Source organism: Orussus abietinus, unplaced genomic scaffold, assembly GCF_000612105.2.
Source record: "Orussus abietinus isolate OABI.00-Male unplaced genomic scaffold, Oabi_2.0 scaffold154, whole genome shotgun sequence".
Lineage (NCBI taxonomy): Eukaryota > Metazoa > Arthropoda > Insecta > Hymenoptera > Orussidae > Orussus > Orussus abietinus.
In genome coordinates, this window is record NW_019394391.1 from 82,949 (window position 1) to 106,195 (window position 23,247).

General features: G+C 43.1%; 3 protein-coding genes across 5 annotated transcripts; 2 read left to right on the plus strand and 1 right to left on the minus strand.

The window, feature by feature from the left end:
• Positions 1 to 174: 174 nt before the first annotated feature.
• Positions 175 to 2,530, plus strand: LOC105695977 (glucose-fructose oxidoreductase domain-containing protein 2). 2 transcript variants are annotated; one of them, XM_012418062.1, is made up of 4 exons: positions 175 to 1,115; positions 1,479 to 1,597; positions 1,676 to 1,747; positions 2,000 to 2,530. In XM_012418062.1, exons 1-4 carry the CDS (start codon positions 632 to 634, stop codon positions 2,417 to 2,419), a joined length of 1,095 nt encoding a protein of 364 aa, XP_012273485.1. In that variant the 5' UTR covers positions 175 to 631; the 3' UTR covers positions 2,420 to 2,530. The 2 variants fall into 2 exon arrangements, with proteins under 2 accessions (XP_012273485.1, XP_012273484.1); XM_012418061.2 differs by having other exon boundaries at positions 1,479 to 1,747.
• Positions 2,531 to 3,486: 956 nt separating this feature from the next.
• On the minus strand, positions 3,487 to 15,443 carry LOC105695993 (cAMP-dependent protein kinase type I regulatory subunit). Of its 2 annotated transcripts, none has more exons than XM_012418094.1 (5): positions 15,050 to 15,443; positions 6,874 to 7,183; positions 5,885 to 6,151; positions 4,902 to 5,105; positions 3,487 to 3,832 (listed from the first exon to the last, which is right to left on the minus strand). In XM_012418094.1, the coding sequence occupies exons 1-5, from the start codon at positions 15,212 to 15,214 to the stop codon at positions 3,660 to 3,662; spliced, it is 1,119 nt and encodes a 372-aa protein (XP_012273517.1). In that variant the 5' UTR covers positions 15,215 to 15,443; the 3' UTR covers positions 3,487 to 3,659. The 2 variants fall into 2 exon arrangements, with proteins under 2 accessions (XP_012273517.1, XP_012273518.1); XM_012418095.2 differs by lacking the exon at positions 15,050 to 15,443 and adding an exon at positions 13,870 to 13,998.
• Positions 15,444 to 16,037: 594 nt separating this feature from the next.
• On the plus strand, positions 16,038 to 23,100 carry LOC105695962 (structural maintenance of chromosomes protein 3). The gene is made up of 19 exons (XM_012418043.1): positions 16,038 to 16,197; positions 16,366 to 16,441; positions 16,514 to 16,692; positions 16,875 to 17,033; positions 17,115 to 17,274; positions 17,352 to 17,637; positions 17,723 to 17,897; positions 18,027 to 18,140; positions 18,237 to 18,487; positions 18,598 to 18,741; positions 18,869 to 19,180; positions 19,311 to 19,622; positions 19,910 to 20,111; positions 20,246 to 20,536; positions 20,625 to 20,887; positions 21,167 to 21,332; positions 21,414 to 21,552; positions 21,702 to 21,939; positions 22,468 to 23,100. Exons 1-19 carry the CDS (start codon positions 16,183 to 16,185, stop codon positions 22,592 to 22,594), a joined length of 3,609 nt encoding a protein of 1,202 aa, XP_012273466.1. The 5' UTR covers positions 16,038 to 16,182; the 3' UTR covers positions 22,595 to 23,100.
• Positions 23,101 to 23,247: the final 147 nt, after the last annotated feature.

The window sequence follows — 23,247 nt, forward strand, 5'->3', positions numbered from 1 at the left end:
CTTTCACTGTGATGAAAATGTGAGAAACTTCGTGGGAGACTAGTCGACGAGGAAGTCGATTCTATGACTCTGACGAGAGTGCGCACTTCTCGCACTTTCGTCTCACGTGAGTTTATTCGCCCGGTTCTCCAAGTGAAAATGTGAAATCTCTAGATTGAGGGAACCGTGATTCGAGATCTCGGAGTGTCTGATCGAGTTGTCACGCGAAGTATCTCACATTTTTACCATAGTGAATGTTACAGAATCGCGGGAGATGTTCATTTTTAGAATTTTCACTAGATTCAAGTTACAGAATCGAGCCGAGTACCTTCAGACTAGAGATCTCACATTTTCACTCGATAGATATAGAATCCGATAAGTAAATTCTCGTGATATGACAGTGCGAAAAATGAGCATTTACACCAAAAATACAGAATCGACTGCTTGGCTTGGTGGAAACAGTGTCAAATGCTTTAATCATGAATACCGACCTTTACAAAACTGTTCTCATATCTTGGAATAAGCGTGGTGGCGCCATCTAGCGGACTTATCGCGTACCCCGTACAGCGCCATATTTAATCCTGCTATGTTTGTTTCCGATCAACGTGAAATGTCAAACGTACGAAGCATTTAACCTGAAAAACCGGCAATTATGTTGCCCGGAATTGGATTATTTGGCACGGGGAGCATCGTGAAGGTAATCGTTCCCATTCTGAGAGCACAAGGCTTTAAAATCGAGGCGGTATGGGGCCGAACTTTGGCGGAGGCCGCAGAAATCGCCACCCAGCTCTCGATTCCTTTCCACACGAGTCATGTGGACGACGTCCTCCTTAGGAAAGACGTCGACCTGATATTTATCATGTGCTCGCCAAGTCTGCACGCTCAAATAGCCGTCAAAGCTTTGGGAATAGGTAAGCACGTCGTGTGCGACAAACCGATTGCTCTCAGCCAGAGCGAGGCCTTAAAAATGGTCAGAGCGGCTCAGTATTACCCATCCTTGATAAGCATCGTCAATCACAGTTTGAGGTTTCTCCCTGCGTTCACTCGTATGAAGAAGGCTCTCGAGGAAGGCTTCCTATATGGCCCCGTTACGGTCATCGATATTCGAGTGCAAATGGGAACGATGCTGCACGACGGTAAGCTCGATATCTCGTAGCGAGTTTCTCTAACTTAACGTTGATATAGATTCTCTAGCTTGACATTGATATAGATTCTCTAGCTTGACGTTAATATAGATTCTCTAGCTTGACGTTAATATAGATTCTCTAATTTGACGTTGATCTAAAGGAATTCTCTAACTTGAATATGCTGAAGTTTCACACGATTCAGTACACCCAGTTTGAAGAGTATTATAAATATTCCGACGTCTTTATATATACACTATGACCCTTTCGTAACACCTTAAGATATTTTAAAAAATCCTGATTTAAAAGAAACCAGCGATTTTGTACTGTTTTAAGGAAATGATTCTTATTAACTCCGCTCGATCCCATTTTCAGACTACGACTGGCTGTGTGACGAGACGATGGGAGGTGGCATCCTGGCTCTGGTCGGAACACATGTCATCGACCTAATCTTCCACCTAGTGAAACAACGCGTATCCAGGGTGCACGCAGTGGTACGCACCTTCACCCAGACAACGAGGAAGATAAATGGGATTCGCTATATTACCTCTCCGGACTTCTGCACCTTCCAGATGGAGCTGTCGGAGGGGACCCTGGTGACAGCGACCCTGAGCAACCACCTGCAGGGCCAGTTGACGCAGGAGGTACTAGTAGCGTTTCTCAAATATCGATAATTTAAGGTTAAATGATGACCACCCTAAAATCAGTCTACTCGAATAAGACACTCTTCTTTTAAGGGTATTCTTCTCACAACGTCGGTAACGTAGGTATTTAGAAAAATATCTTTTACCGACGTCGATAAGATTTTCTCGACGCGTTTCACTTCACCTTAATCATCGGTTAGATTCTCCTCGGGTACACCACCTGGGTAACATAACGCAGTAAATTAATTCCAGGTGCTGGTGTGTGGGGGTGGCGGTTACCTGATAGCCCGAGGAGGCGACCTATACGGCCGCCGAGGGGAGCGAGACGCCCTGGAGCCCGAGGAGGTCCTGTACCTCGACAAGGAGAGTCCGGAGGATCGCGACACCTCCGCCGGAGAGAACGTCCCCTGGCCGTACTCCAGGGGCCTCAGGAACATGATCGGCGCCCTCCGGGAGGCCTTCCAGCCCGTGGAGGACAAGAGCGGGTGGATCAAGAACCCCGTCTCCTCGGCGGCCAGCTTCGAGGACGGCCTCTACGTCCAGGCCGTCATCGACGCCCTGAGGCAGAGCAACAAGCACAGGGAGTGGACCAAGGTCAACGTCATGACGGAGGAGCCAGACCCGAACCCTCTGCTCAGCGCTGCCGTCAGGGCGACTGCCATTTCGCTTTGAAATTAGTCCTGGACTGGTTAGGCAATTCCTTTTCACGGATTTCTCGGGTTAAGGTGATATGAAAGTGTGATATGTACATAACAATACTTATCATCACCTTAAGATGATATGAAAGTGTGATATATACATAACAACACTTATCATCACCTTAAGGTGATATGAAAGTGTGATATGTACATAACAACTTATCATCACCTTAAGGTGATATGAAAGTGTGATATATACATAACAACACTTATCATAACCTTAAGGTGATATGAAAGTGTGATATATACATAACAACACTTATCATAACCTTAAGGTGATATGAAAGTGTGATATATACATAACAACACTTATCATCACCTTAAGGTGATATGAAAGTGTGATATATACATAACAACACTTATCATAACCTTAAGGTGATATGAAAGTCTTATATGTACATAACAACTTATCATCACCTTAAGGTGATATGAAAGTCTGATATATACATAATAAAACGTCAAAATGTTTATAAAACTTTTTTGGGTGTATCGAATCGTTTCAAACTTTAAAACGTGAATGTGGAGGCTACGAGGAAGGGCCTGGCACTCATGAAATTTCATTTTTTATAAATATTATGACTTTTTGTTATGTATGTGTCACATTTTCATATCACCTTAAGGGGATGTAAAAGTGGCGTCGAAGAGGTTTCATTTACAAAACTTTTCTCCCAATTCGATTTACGGAATAGATTGAAACTGCAACGTGAATAAGGAGACTATAAGGAAGGTCCTGAACCTCATGAAATTTCAATTCTTTTCAAATTTCTTTATAGGTATTTTAAAAATAGTTTATAAAAAATGAAATTTCTCGAGTTTCAGGACCTACCTTAGGGTCTCCATATTCACGTTTCAAAGTATGAAACGATTTGAGACACCCAGTTTGAAGATGAGTTTTATGAACAATTGAGCTTTCGGATGCCGCTTTCACATCCCCTTAAATCCTCGAGACTCGCGCAAGTCTCTCCCAAGGAGTTCCATTGTAAATATGTAAAGTAGGGCCTCCACCTCGCTGCTCTCGAAGCCGCGATTGACCGACTCCAGGGCGGTAGCAATATCGTTTATTACTGCGCCTCTAGCTATCATATAATATCCGTGTATCATTGGTTGAGATAGTACATTAATTATTAAAGTATTAATGAAATTAAAAAAAGGAGAACGCCGAGAGAGGTGGTTCCGCGGAAATAAGCCGGACCCTCGTCGAGCTGGCGAGTCGGCTATACGGAGAGCGAGACGAAGCTGTTGTACTGGGTGATGTTGCGCTTCAGGATGTCCGCACAGAGTCCGAGGACGCGCTCGAAGCGAGCTCTGTCCAGTTTGACGCACTTCAGGGGGCCCCGGGCCACCACGGTCGCCGCCCGAGGCCTGTCCAGCAGCAGGGCGATCTCACCTGGACAAGAACCAAGAGTTAGGTATATCGGCTAGTTGCAAAAGCCCACTGAACACCTAACCTAACAGTCACGTAACTTAAAACTAATAAATAACACAACGTTTGTTACAATGTAATAAGCTAACGGTTACGTAACACAGAGCTAACTAGTTACGTGACATTTGTTACAATGCAGTAACTTAACGGTTATGTAACATGGAGCTAACAGGTTACGTTACATTTGTTACTATCGTATCTATATAAATGTAGCATAATTTTGTTATTCTCATTTTACATTATGTTACCGTCCTGATATTACTGTGTATATGCAGCACATATTTTTAACAAAACGGAACTACATTGGTGCCGTCATTTATTTTATTACATCATCGTCCTCGTCATTGTCATAAGATTAATATATGTCATATTTTGTTTACTATTCGTATGAGAAAATGTGACTTTAATTCGTACGCGCATATACATTATCGGTCATTGTATGCTAGTCGAATGAAATCCTAATTGTCTTTAAATAAAATCAGATAGGTTATCGTTACATAATTTCTTTTTTATTATGGTAAATGTATGAAAAATTAGTATTATTTTAAGGTAACTGAAATTATAACATTAATGTAACATGTTACCTTACCGAGTGGGAAATAATACCTAACATCTAACTTCCATGTTACTTTTATGCTACGTAACATGTTACTTTTATGCTACGTAACATGTTAGTTTCGAAAACGTAACATTTACCCAACAGTTATATAACAGTGTTCACTGGGTACATATATGCATCCGGGGAATCCACTGCATTGGAAATGTAAAGTCCTCAAGAATTTTGAATACAAGCGCCACATTAATTAATTGTTCCTTAAAATATTTCCGTGTTTACATGTGTGATAAAAGACGTTTATAACCTAGCAGACGCCGTTGCTGATTTTCTACGATTTTCTTCGGTGAACTACTTTGTTACGTAATATACGTGAAAAAGCTCGAAAAATGGGGAATTACAAAACTCTGGTACCCCCTATTCCTATATCGTGGGTGAGAGTGCTCGCTTCTCGCACTTTCATCAAGGAAAAGAACTTACCGAAGTAGTCCGAGGGCCCGAGTCGGCCAACCTCGGCAGGCTCCTCGCCCTCGGTGCGCTGCTGCAGAACCACCGCCGTGCCCTCGACGATGATGTAGAAGTCCTCCCCAGGCTCGCCCTGGCGCACTATCGTCTCCCCGTCCTCGAAGGCCACGGGCTCCAGCGCGTCGGCCACCGTCAACCTCTCCCATTTGTCCAGGGACTCTGTCGAAGAAAAGCACCGGTTAAAACCAGGGGGTCTATTACGTAAAGCAACTTGTACGAAAATGTGAAAAGTGAGGAGCTCGCGGTATTACGGAACGTTTTTGGGGGTGAAAATGCGAGACTGTCGGGGAAAAGCACCGGTTAAAACCAGGGGGTCTATTACGTAAAGCAACTTGAACGAAAATGTGAAAAGTGAGGAGCTCGTGGTATTACGGAACGTTTTTGAGGGTGAAAATGCGAGACTCTGTCGGGGAAAAGCACCGGTTAAAACCAGGGGGTCTATTACGTAAAGCAACTTGAACGAAAATGTGAAAAGTGAGGAGCTCGCAGTATTACGGAACGTTTTGGTGGTGAAAATGCGAGACCATTCATATAGCGAATAAGTAATTCGGCGAATAAACCCACGTGAGATGAAAGTGCGAGAAGTGAGCGCTCTCGCAGTTTCATCGTGTGAGTTTATTCGGCCTGGTTTACGCTTTCGTCTTACCCATGGACATAGTAATAGAAGGAACTGGGAGACGATTCTGCACCTCGAATCTAGTGAAAATTCTGAAAGTGAACATCTGCGATTCCATAAATTTCACTATCGTCAAAATGTGAGATGCTTCACGTGACACTTCTCGACAAACTCCGAGATCTCGAACCAAGTTCCTTCAGTCAGATCTCACATTTTCACTCGAAAAAGGGGCGAATAAACTCACGTGAGGTGACAGTCCGAGAAGTGAGCACTCGCGCCAAAGTTACAGAATCGACTCCCAGGTCTGCTGACCCCTACTCACCCAGAATGGACACCCTGGAGAGGAACTCCTCGTACATCTTCCGCTTGCGGATGGTCGAGCCCATGAGTATCCTCCTGTAGGAGTCCCTGTCGATGCCCCAGAGCTTCACGTCCGTCTTCGCCCTGACCGTGGCCGCCCTCGGGGTGCCGTAGATGAGGGCGAGCTCCCCGAAGCTGCCGCCCTCGCCGATCGTCGTCACCAGCTCGCCGTTCACGAAGATCTCGACCTCGCCCTGGTCGATCACGTAGAAGTTGTCGCCTTCATCGCCTAAAACCCAAATAATGTTCATAAAGGTTATGTAAAAGGGTCGCTCTATAACATATATATAAAACGTTAAAATGTTTAAAAAACTTATCTTCAAACTGAATGCACCGACCGCTGTAAACGGAGCCTTATTGCACTCTCTTGGTACGTGCATTGAAGGCCTGGTTTTATGAAACCACCAGTGTAAACAATGCTGACCTACAACTATACGATACGCACTCTCCAAGCGTACCGTACAAATGCGACACACGACCGTTTACACCGACAGTTTAATAAATCCAGGCCTCTGGTACGCGTACCAATGGCCGCTGTAAACTGAGCCTTAATGCACTCTCTTGGTACGTGCATTGAAGACGTGGTTTTATCAAACCACCAGTGTAAACAATGCTGATCCAAGACTATACGATACGCACTCTTAAAGCGTACCGTACAAATGCGACACACGACCGTTTACATCGACAGTTTAATAAATCCAGGCCTGAGATTCGCGTACCAATGGCCGCTGTAAACTGAGCCTTAATGCACTCTCTTAGTACGTGTATTGAAGACGTGGTTTTATCAAACCACCAGCGTAAACAATGCTGACCCAAGACTATACGATACTCACTTTTCAAGCGTACCGTACAAATGCGACACACGACCGTTTACACCGACAGTTTAATAAATCCAGGACTTTGGTACGTGTACCAAGCGGGGTAAACTAATCCAATGATACAAGCACGAACCTTGCCGAATGATCGGCTCCCCCGGCAGGAAGGTGACCGGGAACATGGCATCGAAGATGTCGGACCGCTCGTTCTCGTCGAGGTGCGCGAAGAGGACGTTCTTGGCGATGGCTTTGCTCAGGGCGGCCATGGTCTTGTAGTCCTTGGGGACGACCTTCTTGACGTAGCTGGTGGCGTCCTCCTCGGTGACGGGCTCGGCCGAGATGCCGCCCCGACGCCGAGGGATCTGGGGACCCTGCTGGCCTGCCGGCATGTCCTCCGTGTCCTCAGGGCTGGTGGCGCTTTGCTGCTTCGCATCGAGGGCCTGCTCCTGGAGGACATGCGCGTGAAGGTTACACATGGAGATACCCCCAAGTGGTAATATGTCGTCAAGAAACTCCTAGGGTTTTTTTTTTATGTTTATTTGGATTTCGATCCTTTCAACTAAGGGCCAAGTACCATTGGCTTTTTTTTTCGTCAATGATACCCTTGACGGTCACCCATCCAAGGTGCAACCGCGCCCGACGTCGCTTAACTTCTGTGATCTTAAGGTGAAGTGAAACCCCCTTCAAATCAGTCGATTCGAATACAACACTTTTTTTTAAGGGTATTAGACCTAACTGTCCGAAACTTTGACACGTCACACCTGATCATCTAAGAATTGCCCTGACAAATTCAAAATTTGGATTTTTGGAAAAAATTGTTTAACTCAGCCCAGACCAGAACCAAAATGGCGTCGAGCTCTCATATTTCGATCGATATACAATTATCGAAGGCTCCGATATGAGAATCCAAAGGGTCAGGACAATTTGACGACAATTTAGAACACTCTGGTAATCGATAAACTCGCATTTGAACGGGATAAAGGCAAAAAAAGTGTTGTATGCGCTTCTATGCTAAAACGATGGGAATACGAGGTCTCGGAGGGAAAATTTAATTGACACGGAAATCACAGATGGCGCAGGGGGGTCACTCTGCAGTCAATTAGGGCCTCAAAAACCATGAATCCGGAGAATTTCTGGAGTTTTACTTGGATTTCTTTATAATTATTCCATGGAAACGATGTATGGGATATGCCATTTAGTACTCGTGGAAGGGTAATCCAGGAACAGTCCACTTCCGGCACCACGTTAATTCGGTGTCGCCTGGAGCCAGGAGTCGGCGGAGAGCGGAACCAGGCCGGCTCTAAACATAGAGTCTGCTCGGGTTCTAACTTTGGAGTGTCCGCTCTTCGGGGTCGCCCGAAATATGGAACTTCCCGGCCCTGTGACGACAGGCGATAATACGTAATCTTTATCGTCAACGCTCAACCCACATTTCTAAGCAATTCACCTCCGATGACAGAAGTTAAGGTGAAGTGAAGCACGTAGAGGAACTTGATCGACGTCGGTAAAGAAGATTTTTCTAAATGCCTACGTTGCCGACGTTCGTTTTTATATTGACAGCTGTGTCGAATTATATTGGGTATTGTACCAAATGGCATACTCCACCTGTCGTTTTCGTACAATAATTATAAAGAAATCGAAGTAAAACTCCAGAAATCCTCTGGATTCATGCTTTCTGGGGCCCTAATTGACTGCAGAGGGACCCCCTGCGCCATCTGTGATTTCCAGGTCAATTAAATTTTCACTCCGAGACCTCGTATTCCCATCGTTTTAGCATAGAAGCGCATACAACACTTTTTTTGCCTTTATCCCGTTCAAATGCGAGTTTCTCGATTACCAGAGTGTTCTAAATTGTCGTAAAATTGTCCTGACCCTTTCGTTTCTCATATCAGAGCCTTCGATAATTGTATATCGATCGAAATACGAGAGCTCGTCACCACTTTGGTTCTGGTCTGGGCTAAATAAAAAATTCCTTAGTCCTTAGGGCCTCCATAATGGCGAGCTAAAGTTTAAGATAAATCGGCTGCACCCAGTATGGAGAAAACTTTTACAAACGTTTTCACGTTTTCTTACGTATATGTCACACTTTCACATCCCTTTCGGATGATTTTAAACGCCTACGAGTGAAGAATTCCCGGGAAAGCGACTTTCCAGAGTCCAAAATTAGAGCTTCCATGCACGTCCTTTAAAAATATTTCCACCGGCCCGCAATCGACGTGTCCAGCATGTTATTTTATCGCAAGCGGGGAACACCAGCCCAGAAGTGAAGGCGAAAGTGGAATCGACCTAACTGAGTCCTCCTGTTCCAGGAATCATCCCTCGGGAACCGGCGCCCTCGTCCCGGCTCCATTTCCGTCGCACCCTCGAGCAAGAAACACCCGTTGTCGTGAAGATCCCCAAAAAGTAGAGAAAAGGGAGGGAATCTAATGAATTTTGTATTTGTCCTCCCGAAAGTATCCCTCGGGAGCCGCCCTCCCTTAAATCCCTCCTCTAACTCCAGGCGTGAAAGTGCCTTTCCATAAAAGAATAAATAGCCGAGGGGTTATTCGCCCAGGAAATCACGGATCTTAAGGAGAGATCAAACCACCGAGAAAATTCATCGACGTCGGTAAAAGAGATTCTTCTAAATACCTACGTTGCCGACGTCCGTATTTATATTCACTGCTGCGTCGAATTATATTGGATATTGTACCAAATGGCACACTCCATATGTCGTTTTCGTACAATAATTATAAAGAAACCCAAGTAAAACTCAAGAAATCCTCTGGATTCATGGTTTTTGAGGCCCTAATTGACTGCAGAGGGACCCTCTGCGCCATCTGTGATTTCCAGGTCAATTAAATTTTCGCTCCGAGACCTCGTAATCCCATCGTTTTGGCATAGAAGCGCACACAACACTTTTTTTGCCTTTATCCCGTTCAAATGCGAGTTTATCGATTACCAGAGTGTTCTAAATTGTCGTAAAATTGTCCTGGCCCTTTCTTTTCTCATATCGGAGCCTTCGATAATTGTATATCGATCGAAATATGAGAGCTCGACGCCATTTTGGTGTTGTACTAAATGGCACACTCCATATGTCGTTTCCGTACAATAATTATAAAGAAATCCAAGTAAAACTCAAGAAATCCTCTGGATTCATGGTTTTTGAGGCCCTAATTGACTGCAGAGGGACCCCCTGCGCCATCTGTGATTTCCAGGTCAATTAAATTTTGGATTGGAATAATTTAAATTTGGAATATTGGACAACCTCAGAGCACTGCAGCTCTTTCTGCGCATGTGCAAATGGTACTTTGTTTGGTATCGCCATATTTAGTGGCGATGGTGTGCCTTGAATGCGTCGCTAACCTCTTCGTATAGAGCAAATAGGTATCAGCTATCCAGTTAGTATATAGATCAGTGCGTCACAAGAATATCAAGGGTGTCATTGGGTGTGCATTCTTCGTCCGTGCATCCTTCTCTATGCACACTACGTTCATGCCCCATGCCACGTGGGACGACGCGCGCCCTTCTTCTGTCCACACAGCTTAAAATAATGTAAAAAGGGTATCTGAGGGATTATGTTTTTACCATGACACTTTTCTACTAACGGAATGCATCTAATTGTTTGAAATTACACGACGTGAATGTGAAGGCTACAAGGTCTATGGCCAAAAAACTAAACAACACAACAACATTAACGAGGGCCCTTATAATTAATTGTACTACCAATACTACAAGATAGGCGTTATTCTCCGCCCTGGGGCGTGATAACCCCCTGTTCAATTATATATCGCAGTATAAAAGTTACTCCTTCCCGGTCTAAGGTCAAAAAACTAAAGAACACAACAACATCAAGGAGTGCCTTTATAATTGACTGTACTAACAACACTGCACCATAGGTGTTATTCGCCGCTCTGGGGCGTGACAATCCCCTGTTCAATTACATATCGCAGTATAAAAGTTACTCCTTCTTGGTCTAAGGCCAAAAAACTAAATAACACAACAACATCAACGAGGGTCCTTATAATTGATTGTACGACCAATACTACAAGATAGGCGTTATTCTCCGCCCTGGGACGTGACAACTTCCTATTCAATTATATATCGCAGTATAAAAGTTACTCCTTCCCGGTCTAAGGTCAAAAAACTAAAGAACACAACAACATCAAGGAGTGCCTTTATAATTGACTGTACTAACAACACTGCACCATAGGTGTTATTCTCCGCCCTGGGGCGTGACAACTCCCTGTTCAATTACATATCGCAGTATAAAAGTTACTCCTTCCCGGTCTAAGATCAAAAAGCTAAAGAACACAACAACATCAAGGAGTGCCTTTATAATTGATTGTACTACCAACACTGCACCATAGGTGTTATTCTCCGCCCTGGGGCGTGACAATCCCCTGTTCAATTACATATCGCAGTATAAAAGTTACTCCTTCTTGGTCTAAGGCCAAAAAACTAAATAACACAACATCAACGAGGGCCCTTATAATTGATTGTACGACCAATACTACAAGATAGGCGTTATTCTCCGTCCTGGGGCGTGACAATCCCCTGTTCAATTATATATCGCAGTATAAAAGTTACCCCTTCCCCGTTCAAAGCCAAAAAACTAAATAACACAACAACATCAAGGAGTGCCCTTATAACTGATTGTACTACCAACACTGCACCATAGGTGTTATTCTTCGCCCTGGGGTGTGACAATCCCCTGTTCAATTACATATCGCAGATGAAAAGTAACCCCTTCTAGGTCCAAGACCGAAAAACTAAATACTACAACAACATCAAGGAGTGCCCTTATAATCGATTGTACAACCAATTCTACAAGATAGGCGTTATTTGCCGTCCTGGGGCGCGACAACTCCCTGTTCAATTACATATCGCAGATGAAAAGTAACCCCTTCCCCGTCCAAGGCCAAAAAACTAAAGAACACAACAACATCAAGGAGTGCCCTTATAACTGATTGTACAACCAATTCTACAAGATAGGCGTTATTCGCCACCCTGGGGCGAGACAATCCCCTGCTGGATTCGATATTGCAGATGAATCCCTACAAGATCCAGCCACCACAAGCGCGATAGATATATATGTGTGTGTACGAGTGTATATACACGCGTTGTACGTGGGTGTGCAAATGGATCGCGGGGATGTACTCGCCCTCGAAGGAGGTCGTTCCGTTTACTCCCAAACGCCGATTGGATGTAAACCCGGGCAAATATTCTCGGAGGAAATAACCTTCCGGATGTTCACAGGACGTGGAAACAATTTTCTGCCACCTCGTTCTGTAGTCTTGGATAAACCATCCTTATTGTCATTTTGGCCGTATAAACGACATTTGCATCCTCGATTCCACATTTTTTAATAGGTGATCACGTTTCCACCCCTTCGTTTTGTAGTTTTAAACAAGGGAATAAATTTGTACTCCTTTGTTGTGTAATTTTGGCCGTGTAAACACATTTGCGTTCCCTAATTCTATAATTTAAAACAGGTGAACACGTTTCTATCCCTTCGTTTTATAGTTTTAGGCGTGTAAACAAATGCCCACCCTTTTATTCTGCAACTGTTAACGAGTGAACAGTTCAATTCTCCCTTACTAAGTAATTTTGGTTGGATTAACAAATTTGCATATCATAGTTTCATAATTTAAAACAGATAAACACGTTTCCACCCCTTCGTTTTGTAGTTTTAGGCGTGTAAACTAATCTCCACCCCTTATTCTATAATTTTCGACGAGTGAACACTCTCGTGTCCCTTTATTCGGTAATTTCGAGCGATTGAACACTCCCGTTACCCCTCGTTCCATAATTTCAAGGCGTCTAGCGAGCCGAGACAAGCGCGTCGACCGAGGAGTATCGAAAAAGAAAAGAAAGTCCAAACACTGTGGTTTTTTGTCAACGCTGATAATAACGATTATCCTCTACAACGCGCATCAACCTCAAAGGAGACTGAACTTAAGGTGATATAAAAGAGTCATTCTATATACATAATCGTCAAAATATTAAAAAAAATTTGTTCAAAACTCAACACGTGATTATGAAGGCCTTAAAAAAGAATGCTCGTGGAATTTCTTTTCTCAAACAAAGAAAATATGCATTGGTTCTGGTCCGGGCTAAATAAAAATTTCTTTTATTAAAAATGATATTTCACTCGTACCATGTTATTCCTTAAAGCCTCCATAATCACATGCTAAAATTTTCAACGATTCGGGGCGTCCAATATTTAGAAAAGTTTTATAGACATTTTAAAGTTATAGATGTATAGAATGAACCTTTTATATCACCTTAAATATTTTACGTAAAAAAAGTCGAATGACGCGCCACTACACAACCCTGACCACAGCTGATGTGTCCATCAACCGTGTCCACCCGTCTATGGCGACCAGGGTCTATGGAAAAATGGGTCCTCGCGCCGACTAGATGACCAAGGGGGTCGATTCTGTAACTCCGGCGATAGCGCTCACCCCACGTGAGATTATTCGTCCGATCCTCCAAGTGAAAATGTGAAATCTCGAGATTGAAGGAACTCAGTGCGAGCAGTGTCACGCGAAGTATCTCACATTTTTACCATGGTGAAAGTTACGAAATCGGGGAAAGTGGTCACTTTTAGGATTTTCACGAGATTCGAGTTACAGAATCAACCCGACTAGATGACCAAGGGGGTCGATTCTGTAACTTCGGGGATAGTGCTCACCCCACGTGAGATTATTCGTCCGATTCTCCAAGTGAAAATGTGAAATCTCGAGATTGAAGGAACTCAGTGCGAGTAGCGTCACGCGAAGTATCTCACGTTTTTCCCATGGTGAATGTTACGAAATCGGGGAAGGTGGTCACTTTTAGGATTTTCACGAGATTCGAGTTACAAAATCGACCCGGCTAGACGACCAAGGGGGTCGATTCTGTAACTTCGGGGATAGTGCTCACCCCACGTGAGATTATTCGTCCGATTCTCCAAGTGAAAATGTGAAATCTCCAAACTGAAGGAACTCAGTGCGAGAAGTGTCACGTTTTTACCATAGAGAATGGTAACGAAATCGGGGAAAGTGGTCACTTTTAGGATTTTCACGAGATTCGAGTTACAGAATCGACCCGACTAGACGACCAAGAAGGTCAAGGAGCTCATCCCACACCCGGGTACCTCTCCACGTACCATGGCCAGGGCGTGGACGGAAGGAGAGAAGGTTCCCTCGGCGAGTCTACGCCGCGAGTGCACTCCGCGGGGCCGGCGCGATCAACTTCATAACGCGAGGCGACGCGAGACCATCGGAAGCGAGTCGGCCTCGCTAACCTTGTTAAATACCGGCCGCCATTGGTCCTCGGGGGCGCAGAGGAGGGGGGAGAAACTGGAGCACGCGTGGAGGGAGGAATGGCGGCAACTGGAGGAGGGGGAATAGAGGTTAAACCGCCGGCCCGGGAGGCGCCAAGTCGACCTCTTCCCGCGCACTAACCTCACCATCCTTACCTTCCGCGTCCTAGGCGAAATACCTCTATACAGTGTTGCCAGATCGGGATTACGAAAATCCAAACGAATGATTTCCTCGAATCTCCTCAAACTTTCTAAAATTTCCCAAAATTTCCTAAAATGTCTTAAAATTTCCACTAAAATTTCAAAGATTTCCTACAATTTTCTTCCGAACGACACGTCGCCACTGCGACGCCTCGCCGCTAGATGGTGCCACCGTCACCCTTCCAATTCCCCGCGATATTTGAAATGCTAAACTAACCTGATGCATTTTTTCTAATATGTTTCCACATCTACGTGAACGAAAATCGCGTAGAAAGCTAGTACATACAAGTGCATAGAAACGCATACTCATCTCGAACATCTTAACAAAAGAAATATTGACCGCATAAATAGCGTTACAATTTACCGCGTAAATCGAGGTAGTCGTGGACATTACATGACGTATTACCCCAACACGTACGCAAGTCTCCTGACTCTACCTATCCACCCGTGAGGGTTGATTTTGTACCTCACTTTTCGAACTTTCATCTCACCTAAGCTTATTCACCCGAGCGTGTAATATGCAGGAGGGTTGGAATTTGAATAGTCAAATCTCTAGTCTCGCCTCGACTGCGAGTCCCGGCTCCAGGAAGTGAAAAAACAACGCGGAGCTCGTGCCGTAGTTCGCGTCGGGATTGGCTGTTCCCCTCTCCTCCCCTCCCCTCCCATCCCAGGGGGCGGGGCGAGTGGGGAACGGCGAGCGGTGGTGGGGGGATGACGTCAGACCGCCTAGGCGTGGACGGGGAGGGGAGGGACAGAGATAGACAGGCCAGCTGACAGCCGATGCTTCCGAGCTGACGATGTCGAGTCACTTGGAGTCACTCACCCTCTCCAACTTTTGGAGGTATTCCCTCAAGAAGGAGACCGGGTTCTCCGGGCGACCCACGCACAGCTGCACGATGCAGTCCTTCAGGACTTGCTGGACGTTGTAGCGCTGCACGTACTCCTCGCACTCCCTCAGGCTCTGCTCCTCCTCGAGGTTGGCCGCCATCTTTGTTTGAGGCGCGACGAGACGACACACCGCGCGGTGCGGCGCGATTCAGCACCTCGCCGCCGCCGACCCCGAGCCCCGGTCGCACATTCGGCACATCCGGCCAAGGCCTGCTCAAGGAAGGGCCTCTTGGGCGGCCCGCGGCTCTCTAGCATCGGTCGGACCCCGCGCACGCTCCCGGCACGCTCCCGGAACCTCGGGACGCCTTCGGTTCCCTTCGGCACCCCTCGGCTCCTCTCGGCTCCCCTCGGCTCTCCTCGGCTCCCCTCGGCAATCCTTGACTCCCGTCGAGTCGCCGCGCACAACCTCGACTACCGAGGAGGCCAGCTCGCGCATGCGCAGGGCGCGAGATTCATCGATCAACCGACGCGCATCCAATTGCGCGGGCGGGGGGGCATTGCCGAATGGCATGACCAGGGTTGGTAATTTCAGGTTTTTCGAGGTCTTGACGGGGATTACGTAAACCTAGGAGGGTAAACCTAGTGGTGTAAACCTGGTAGTTTACCGTAGAAAATTGGGGAAAATCAGGCAATTACGTTTTTAATACAGAGGATGCCGCGGAGGGACGGTATACGATGTTAGGGAGGTTATAAACATCTTTTAGCCCATGTGTAAACATGTAATAATAGTGGAACCGGGCTTAAGAATATCAAAGTTGTTATACGTAAGTGGTTGAAATCACGGCTCGGCATACACGTTTTACTCTGTTTTACCGATCGGGAAGGTTTCTCCCCTTTGAATGTAGTTCCAATTTTTACTGGAGGTAAAGGGGGTAGAGGGCGCCAGTTTGTCGTGCCCACTTTCAAACAATGGCGTAAAACGTATCCCCGCGGATCTATGATAATGTGATCACTCTTGCGTTCTCCATGGCGTAGTTTGTGTTTTACGATAATACGTTGAGTTTTTCAAACTGTTTTGGTATCGCTAACAAATTTTAATCGTCGACATTTTGACGATAGCATATTGCCATGTATATAAAACAGGTATTCAAACGTTCCCTTAATAGGTTAGTTTGTAGGTGACACTGTTTACGTGTTCGTATTATTATGTTTAGGTTTATTTTCTAAGGGTATTTAGAAACAAACTATATGACAAATTTTCGAGTTTAATTAACGATACCAAGGTTCTTTAATTAAATGGTTTTTTATTAGGTGATTATTCAAGGATTCAAATCCTATCGAGAGCAGACCGTCGTCGAGCCTTTCGATCCGAAACACAACGTAGTTGGTACGTAACGAATGATTTATATTATGCCATCCATGCTCGAATAACTAATAATTTATTGCTTTTCTGTTTAAGTCGGACGAAATGGTTCCGGAAAGAGCAATTTTTTCTACGCTATACAGTTTGTTCTCAGCGATGAATTTTCCCACCTCAGACCGGAGCAACGCCAAGCGTTACTACACGAAGGAACGGGGCCTCGTGTCATATCTGCCCACGTAGAAATTATATTCGATAATGCAGATGGAAGGTTGCCGGTAATTGTCGTCAAGTTCTATTTTAATCTAATCTGAAACCGATACATTATTACGTCTTACTATAATTACCACAATAATGAATAATTGCTGCGATCCATATGTTTAAACTTTTTACGAAAAAAACTGAATCCTTGATATTTGTTACATAAAATACATGACATACATGAAATGGGTGATTGCAGATCGATAAGGAGGAAGTCTATTTGAGAAGAGTTATTGGCTCAAAGAAAGATCAATACTTTTTGAACAAAAAGATCGTTACAAGAAGCGACGTAATGAACCTGCTCGAGTCTGCGGGTTTTTCTAGGTCAAATCCATATTATATCGTTAAGCAAGGAAAGGTGCACTGACTTCTAACTTTCCTCTTTCGTTGGCTTTCAAACGTAGAACGCGATAAAGAACAAATATCTCTTATTCAACAGATAAACCAAATGGCGACGGCTCCAGACTCGCAGAGATTGAAACTGCTAAGAGAGGTTGCTGGGACAAGAGTTTACGACGATCGAAGAGAAGAATCGAAATCCATTTTAAAAGAGACGGAGGGCAAGCTTGAAAAGATTGAAGATTTTCTACGAACAATTGGTGAGATTTGTTTGTGATCGTAATTACAAATGTTGAAGAAGGAAAAGGCAAGTGAATAAATAAGATCTGTATCGCAGAGGAACGACTGAAAACTCTGGAAGAGGAGAAAGAGGAACTAAAAGAGTATCAGCGGTGGGACAAACAGCGTCGTTGTTTAGAATACACGATCCATGAACGCGAATTAAAAGAGAACAAGCGTAAGCTAGAGGAACTTGAAGCTTCTCGTGCCAACAGTGGTGCCGAACAAGCAAGGCTTTGCGCAGATGTCAAGGCTGCACAAGAAACAGTACGTGCTGCGACGAGACGTCTCAAAGAGGCGAAGAAGGATGTCAGCTCAGCCAAGGAAGAGCGAGACACGCTTAGGTATTTGCTCGATTCTTGCTCGAAACAAGGTTATGTAACGATCCATTCATAATTTTATACTTATGGAGATATTTGACATTTTTAGTGCCGAGCAGCAACAATTACTAAAAGAAAAGACAAAGTTAACCTTGACTATCAACGACTTGCTGGAAGAAGTGAAAGGTGATAACGATAGCAGGAAACGGGCCCAGCAAGAACTGGAAAAGTTGAAGTCAAACATTGCGGCTAGAGAGAAGGAATTAGAATCCATCAAACCTGAGGTAACGAAAATGTTTCTTTATATACATTTATCAAATATCCTGTCATTAGTCGATTCCTACAACTAGACGTAAAGAGGTTATGCCAGACGTTACAAGCCAGATAATTTATATAAACATCTCTTATTATAGTATGAAGAAATGAAACGAGTTGAGGAAGAGTGCACACGAGAATTGGCACTGAAGGAACAAAAGCGCAAAGAACTTTATGCGAAACAAGGCAGAGGCAGTCAGTTTACCAGCAGGGTATAATAACGTTCCCTTTAATTACTTTTCTATTAATATGTTCTTAGTATTTTCATGTTTAAGATACAGACACTATGACTTGTCGATCGATTTCAGGACGAAAGGGACAAGTGGATTCAAAATGAGCTGAAACAGTTGACGAAACAAATAAAAGACAAGGAGGAACATCAGAGAAAAATCAGCGAAGACCTGAAAAGGGATGCAGAGAAGCAGATAGCTCTGGAAAAGAAAATCGAGGAACACACGCGAGAAATGGAGCGACAAAGGGCATCCATCGATGACCACAATAAACAGTACTACGAACTGACCAAAGCGAAGGATCAGTGCCAAGCAACGAGAAAAGAACAGTACGTCCCATTACAGTAGTTCATTTCTATCAGCATTAACAATTAATGATCAGTTATCGAGAAGTAAAAGCTTCAAAGGAAATATTTGAGACCTTACGATTCCTCTGCAGGTATCGACAGGAAAGTGTACTTCAGTTAAACCTCTCCGGTTTGAAGGAAGATTTAGCGAAGGCAGACCAGAGCTTACGATCCATGGCTGGAAAGCCTATTTTGAATGGCAGAGACAGTGTTCGTAAAGTTTTGGATACCTTTCGGTGAGTATTTTAAAATCACAGGTTTTAGTTTCTGTTAGGACTAAAAGATTTCATTTTTTATTTATACATTGTCATGTAATATCTAATTATTGCATAATGTTAATGAAAAGGATTATTGTTTTTATAGAGAAAGACCAGATATGGCACACGAAGTAAGCAGTTACTACGGTCCAGTCATTGAGAATTTTGACTGCGACAAAAGTGTTTACATGGCTGTCGAAGTAACAGCTGGGAATCGACTTTTCCATCACATCGTGGAGACTGACAAGTTTGGAACGAAGATTCTCAAGGAAATGAACAACCAGAAATTGCCAGGGGAAGTGACGTTCATGCCTTTGAATCGTTTACACGTCAAAATAGTCGATTATCCAGTAACTATCGATGCTATTCCGATGATTTCGCGTTTAAATTACGATCAGAAGTATGATAAGGCTTTAAGGTAAGCTGGAATTAATTATCCTTGCAATTACTTACAATTTATATCGACAGCCGTGTCGAATTATATTGGATATTGTACTAAGTGGCGTACTCTATATGTATATATTAATGTATGTACTACTGTTATATAGATACATATTTGGAAAAACGTTAATATGTCGAAATCTGGAGGCTGCCACCAGCTTGGCACGTACTTCTGGACTAGACTGCGTCACTTTGGAGGGAGACCAGGTTTCCTCGAAGGGATCATTAACCGGAGGGTATTTCAATACTTTGAGATCACGTCTGGAAATTCAGAAAACGAGATCGGAATTAATGGCGCAGATTAATGCATTAGAGACTCAACTTTCCACCCTTAAAGAGGAAATTAGAACCGCTGATCAGAGCATCAGTTCATACGTCAGTGAGATGCAGCGAACCGAGACCAAGAACAGCAAAGCCAAGTAAGGGTTTCTTTTTATCGGTGCGAAGGAATATTATTCTTGATTTGTCTTATCGTAGACATTTAGAATACATTTAGGGTAACCTTTTGTAAACAACGTAAGATGGAAGCTTTGCTTGAAATGGTTCTTTTTTTTTTGAGTAGGAAACCTTGTTGCAAACATTTATATCAATGTTCTACTAACAATATGTAACTGAAGTCTTTCGTCAATGATTAATATAGTTTCATGTTAAATATATTGTTTTAAACTTGTTAATACATTGTTTTATATTTGTTTTCATTACACAGAGATATATACGACAAAATGAAGGCTGAAATACGACTGATGAAGGAGGAACTCAGTGCGATAGAAAGATATCGAACACCGAAGGAAAGAAGCCTCTCGCAATGCACATCGAGCTTGGAAGCACTACGAAACACAAAGGAAGGTTTAGAAAGTGAACTGCATCAAGAATTAATGACACAACTTTCTGTCGCCGATCAACATCAGGTAATTGTCATTTTTTTTACATAATAATTGAATTTTTTCTTATATAATAATTGAACATTTGCAATACCTGGCACGGTCTAACCTAGCTTTTCACTTTCATCATTCCTCGGTGAATATAATGTAATGTATTAAAGGTCGACACGTTAAACGATGATATCAGACGTCTGACGAAAGAAAATAAAGAAGCTTTCGCAAAGAGAATGCGTCTGGAAGCCGAGAAAAATAAACTGGAGAATCTGTTGACGAACAACTTGGTGCGAAGAAAGGACGAACTGGTACAGGCCTTGCAAGAGATATCTGTCGAAGACAGACAGCGTCAACTTGAGTCTTCGAAGGCTCAGCTGGCAGATATTGAGAGGCGACTTGTCAAAGTTAACGCTGATTTCAAGTCTCAGAACGAAAAAGTTAATAGTGCGATGAAGAGGGTGAGTCTACGATGCCTCTCGTAACTTGTGTCGATGGGTCGATGCTTCGATGGGTAAATCAAAAGTCTTTTGTTTGTTCGATTCGCAGCAAAAGGCAGAGGCTGCAGAGGTAGAGAAGTGGAAGGCGAAGGAGAAGGAAGCTCAGGATAAGATCGAAGCCGATGCCAAGGATCTGGAAAAACTGGCGAGTAAAGCGAATATCTTGGAACAGAAGATCGTCGAGTGTACGCAGAAGATCACCGATCTGGGGGCTTTGCCCAGCCACGATGCTTACTCCAAGTTCATCACGATGACGACGAAATCACTATTTAAGGAGATGGAGAAGGCGAACAATCATCTGAAGAAATACAGGTGTTTATGAACATCCATTCCTTAAATATTGGAGGTTATGACCTTTTCATAACCTCAATATCAAAACGTCAAAATATTTATAGAATTTTTCTATGCACTGGGTGCATCGAATCATTTAAAATTTCAGTATATAATTACGGAGGTCTTAAAAAACGTCTTATAATTAACGGAATTTTATTTTCCAAAGAAAAAAATGTGTTCATCCTAAACACTCTTTTATATATAAATATTAATGTTTGTAAAATCAATTTTCTAATAGTTCTGCATTTTTCACTACAGTCATGTAAACAAAAAGGCTTTGGATCAGTTCATGTCGTTCAGCGATCAAAAAGAGAAACTGGTTAAACGAAAAGAAGAATTGGACCGTGGCGATGAGAAAATCAAAGAATTAATGTCTGCGTTGGAGCAACGGAAGTGTGAAGCCATTCAGTTCACTTTTAAGCAGGTTAAAACGAATTATAATTATTATATCACACTAAAATCTGAAAATCGTAACCAGCATTGATATTTCCTTCTCATTTTACAGGTAAGCAAGTATTTTAGCGAAGTATTCAAAAAACTGGTCCCATCGGGCCATGCTCAGTTAGTCATGAAGACTGCCGATGGAGAAGAAGGAGACGATGCAGCATCGGAAGCAGCTGACTCGGATAGATTCATCGGAGTTGGTAAGTTCCACTTGTCGACTCATTTCTTCGATGAAATTAATACAGTGTGGAAAATGAAACGTCAAATATTTCGAACTGTTTCTATCTCTACTGATTTAATTTCTTTAATTTTATGTACTCATTGATTGTGAAATCTCACCTTTTCGCAGGCATCAGAGTTTCCTTCACCGGTCATAAAGCAGAAATGAGAGAAATGAACCAGTTATCGGGAGGCCAGAAATCTCTCGTAGCCCTTGCTTTGATCTTTGCGATTCAGAAATGTGATCCTGCTCCTTTCTACTTGTTCGATGAAATAGATCAGGCTCTCGATGCTCAACACAGGAAAGCAGTGGCGGACATGATCCACGAACTCAGTTCGGATGCACAGTTCATTACTACGACTTTCAGGTGAGCGAAACTCAGAAAAGCAGAGCTAGGTAATTATTTTAATCGATTTTCAATCTATTCCCATTTAAAGTGAAATATATCTTGGGAAAGTACATATGAGACTGAGTTATACATATATATTTATATTTTATTCACTTTTTTATGGCTTCACAATTGTCTGTGTCGTTAGAAAAGTTCCACGATGTGCATGAATGTCTCTCCGAAACCTTACAAAATATAAATCCTTGCAACGAAGCATTATCAGCATAGATTAAAATTAATTTCACTTGGTTACGATGTCTCTAAAATAAGTCCTTGGCTTCGAAAGCCGACTTTCCTAATTAAAAAATTGATTTTTATTTATCAAACTCGTTTATAATTTATTATTTTACTTGTCCCAAATTACGAAGTCATGAAATAGTAAGTAAATAAATCTGACACTGCTCCGGATATGATTCATAAATTTTAGTAATTATTTATAAGCTTTCAGAGGTACGCAGTGATTTTTACACTTTATTAAATTCATCGAACAATGTGTATTTCTTTCAGGCCGGAGTTGTTGCAACACGCAAACAAGTTTTATGGAGTAAAGTTCCGAAACAAAGTTTCACATGTGGTCTGCGTGTCAAGAGAGGAAGCTGCCGATTTTGTTGAGGATGACACAACTCATGGTTGAGAATTATCGATAGCCCAAAACTTGAACCTTCACCTGGATTATTTTTTCCACGCAAATCTACGTGACTTACGTTTTACATAAAATAATATGAACACATTTTCCTCTTAAATTGACGTCACCGGGAAAATTTCAACGAGAGAGTGTTCGATTTAAGCATTTTTCAACAAAAGTCACCCGATGCAAGTATTTCACATCGTACTGTACAATTGCCTGATACATTGGTATTAAAAGTAAGGTGAGAAGTTTTCTATAAGCGTCCTAAGAGTAAAATTTCAAGTCTACTTTTAAAGTAAAACCTACTTGAAACAATGGACAATTTTAAGGTATCGACAAATGCACTTCGTAATGTCTTCAATTTTTACTTTTCGAATTTTTATAACGCATACGTTCTTATTTACGTAACATTCACATGTGGCATTATTTTTATAGCAAGTAATCCCCGAGTTTATTAATTCTTTATTTACGAGCGTCCGGGAAAATAATTAATTCGAAAATTACCATTTTGAATACCTGCATTTCGTATTTTCCCGCACAAGCACACTCCGCTACACCGGAAAGCCCGGCCTCTCTATTGGCGGAGACTCCCATTCCGTTGGAGCCAACCCACCAATAGGAGGCCTCCAAGCATGGTCACGCAACAGACCATGATGAAG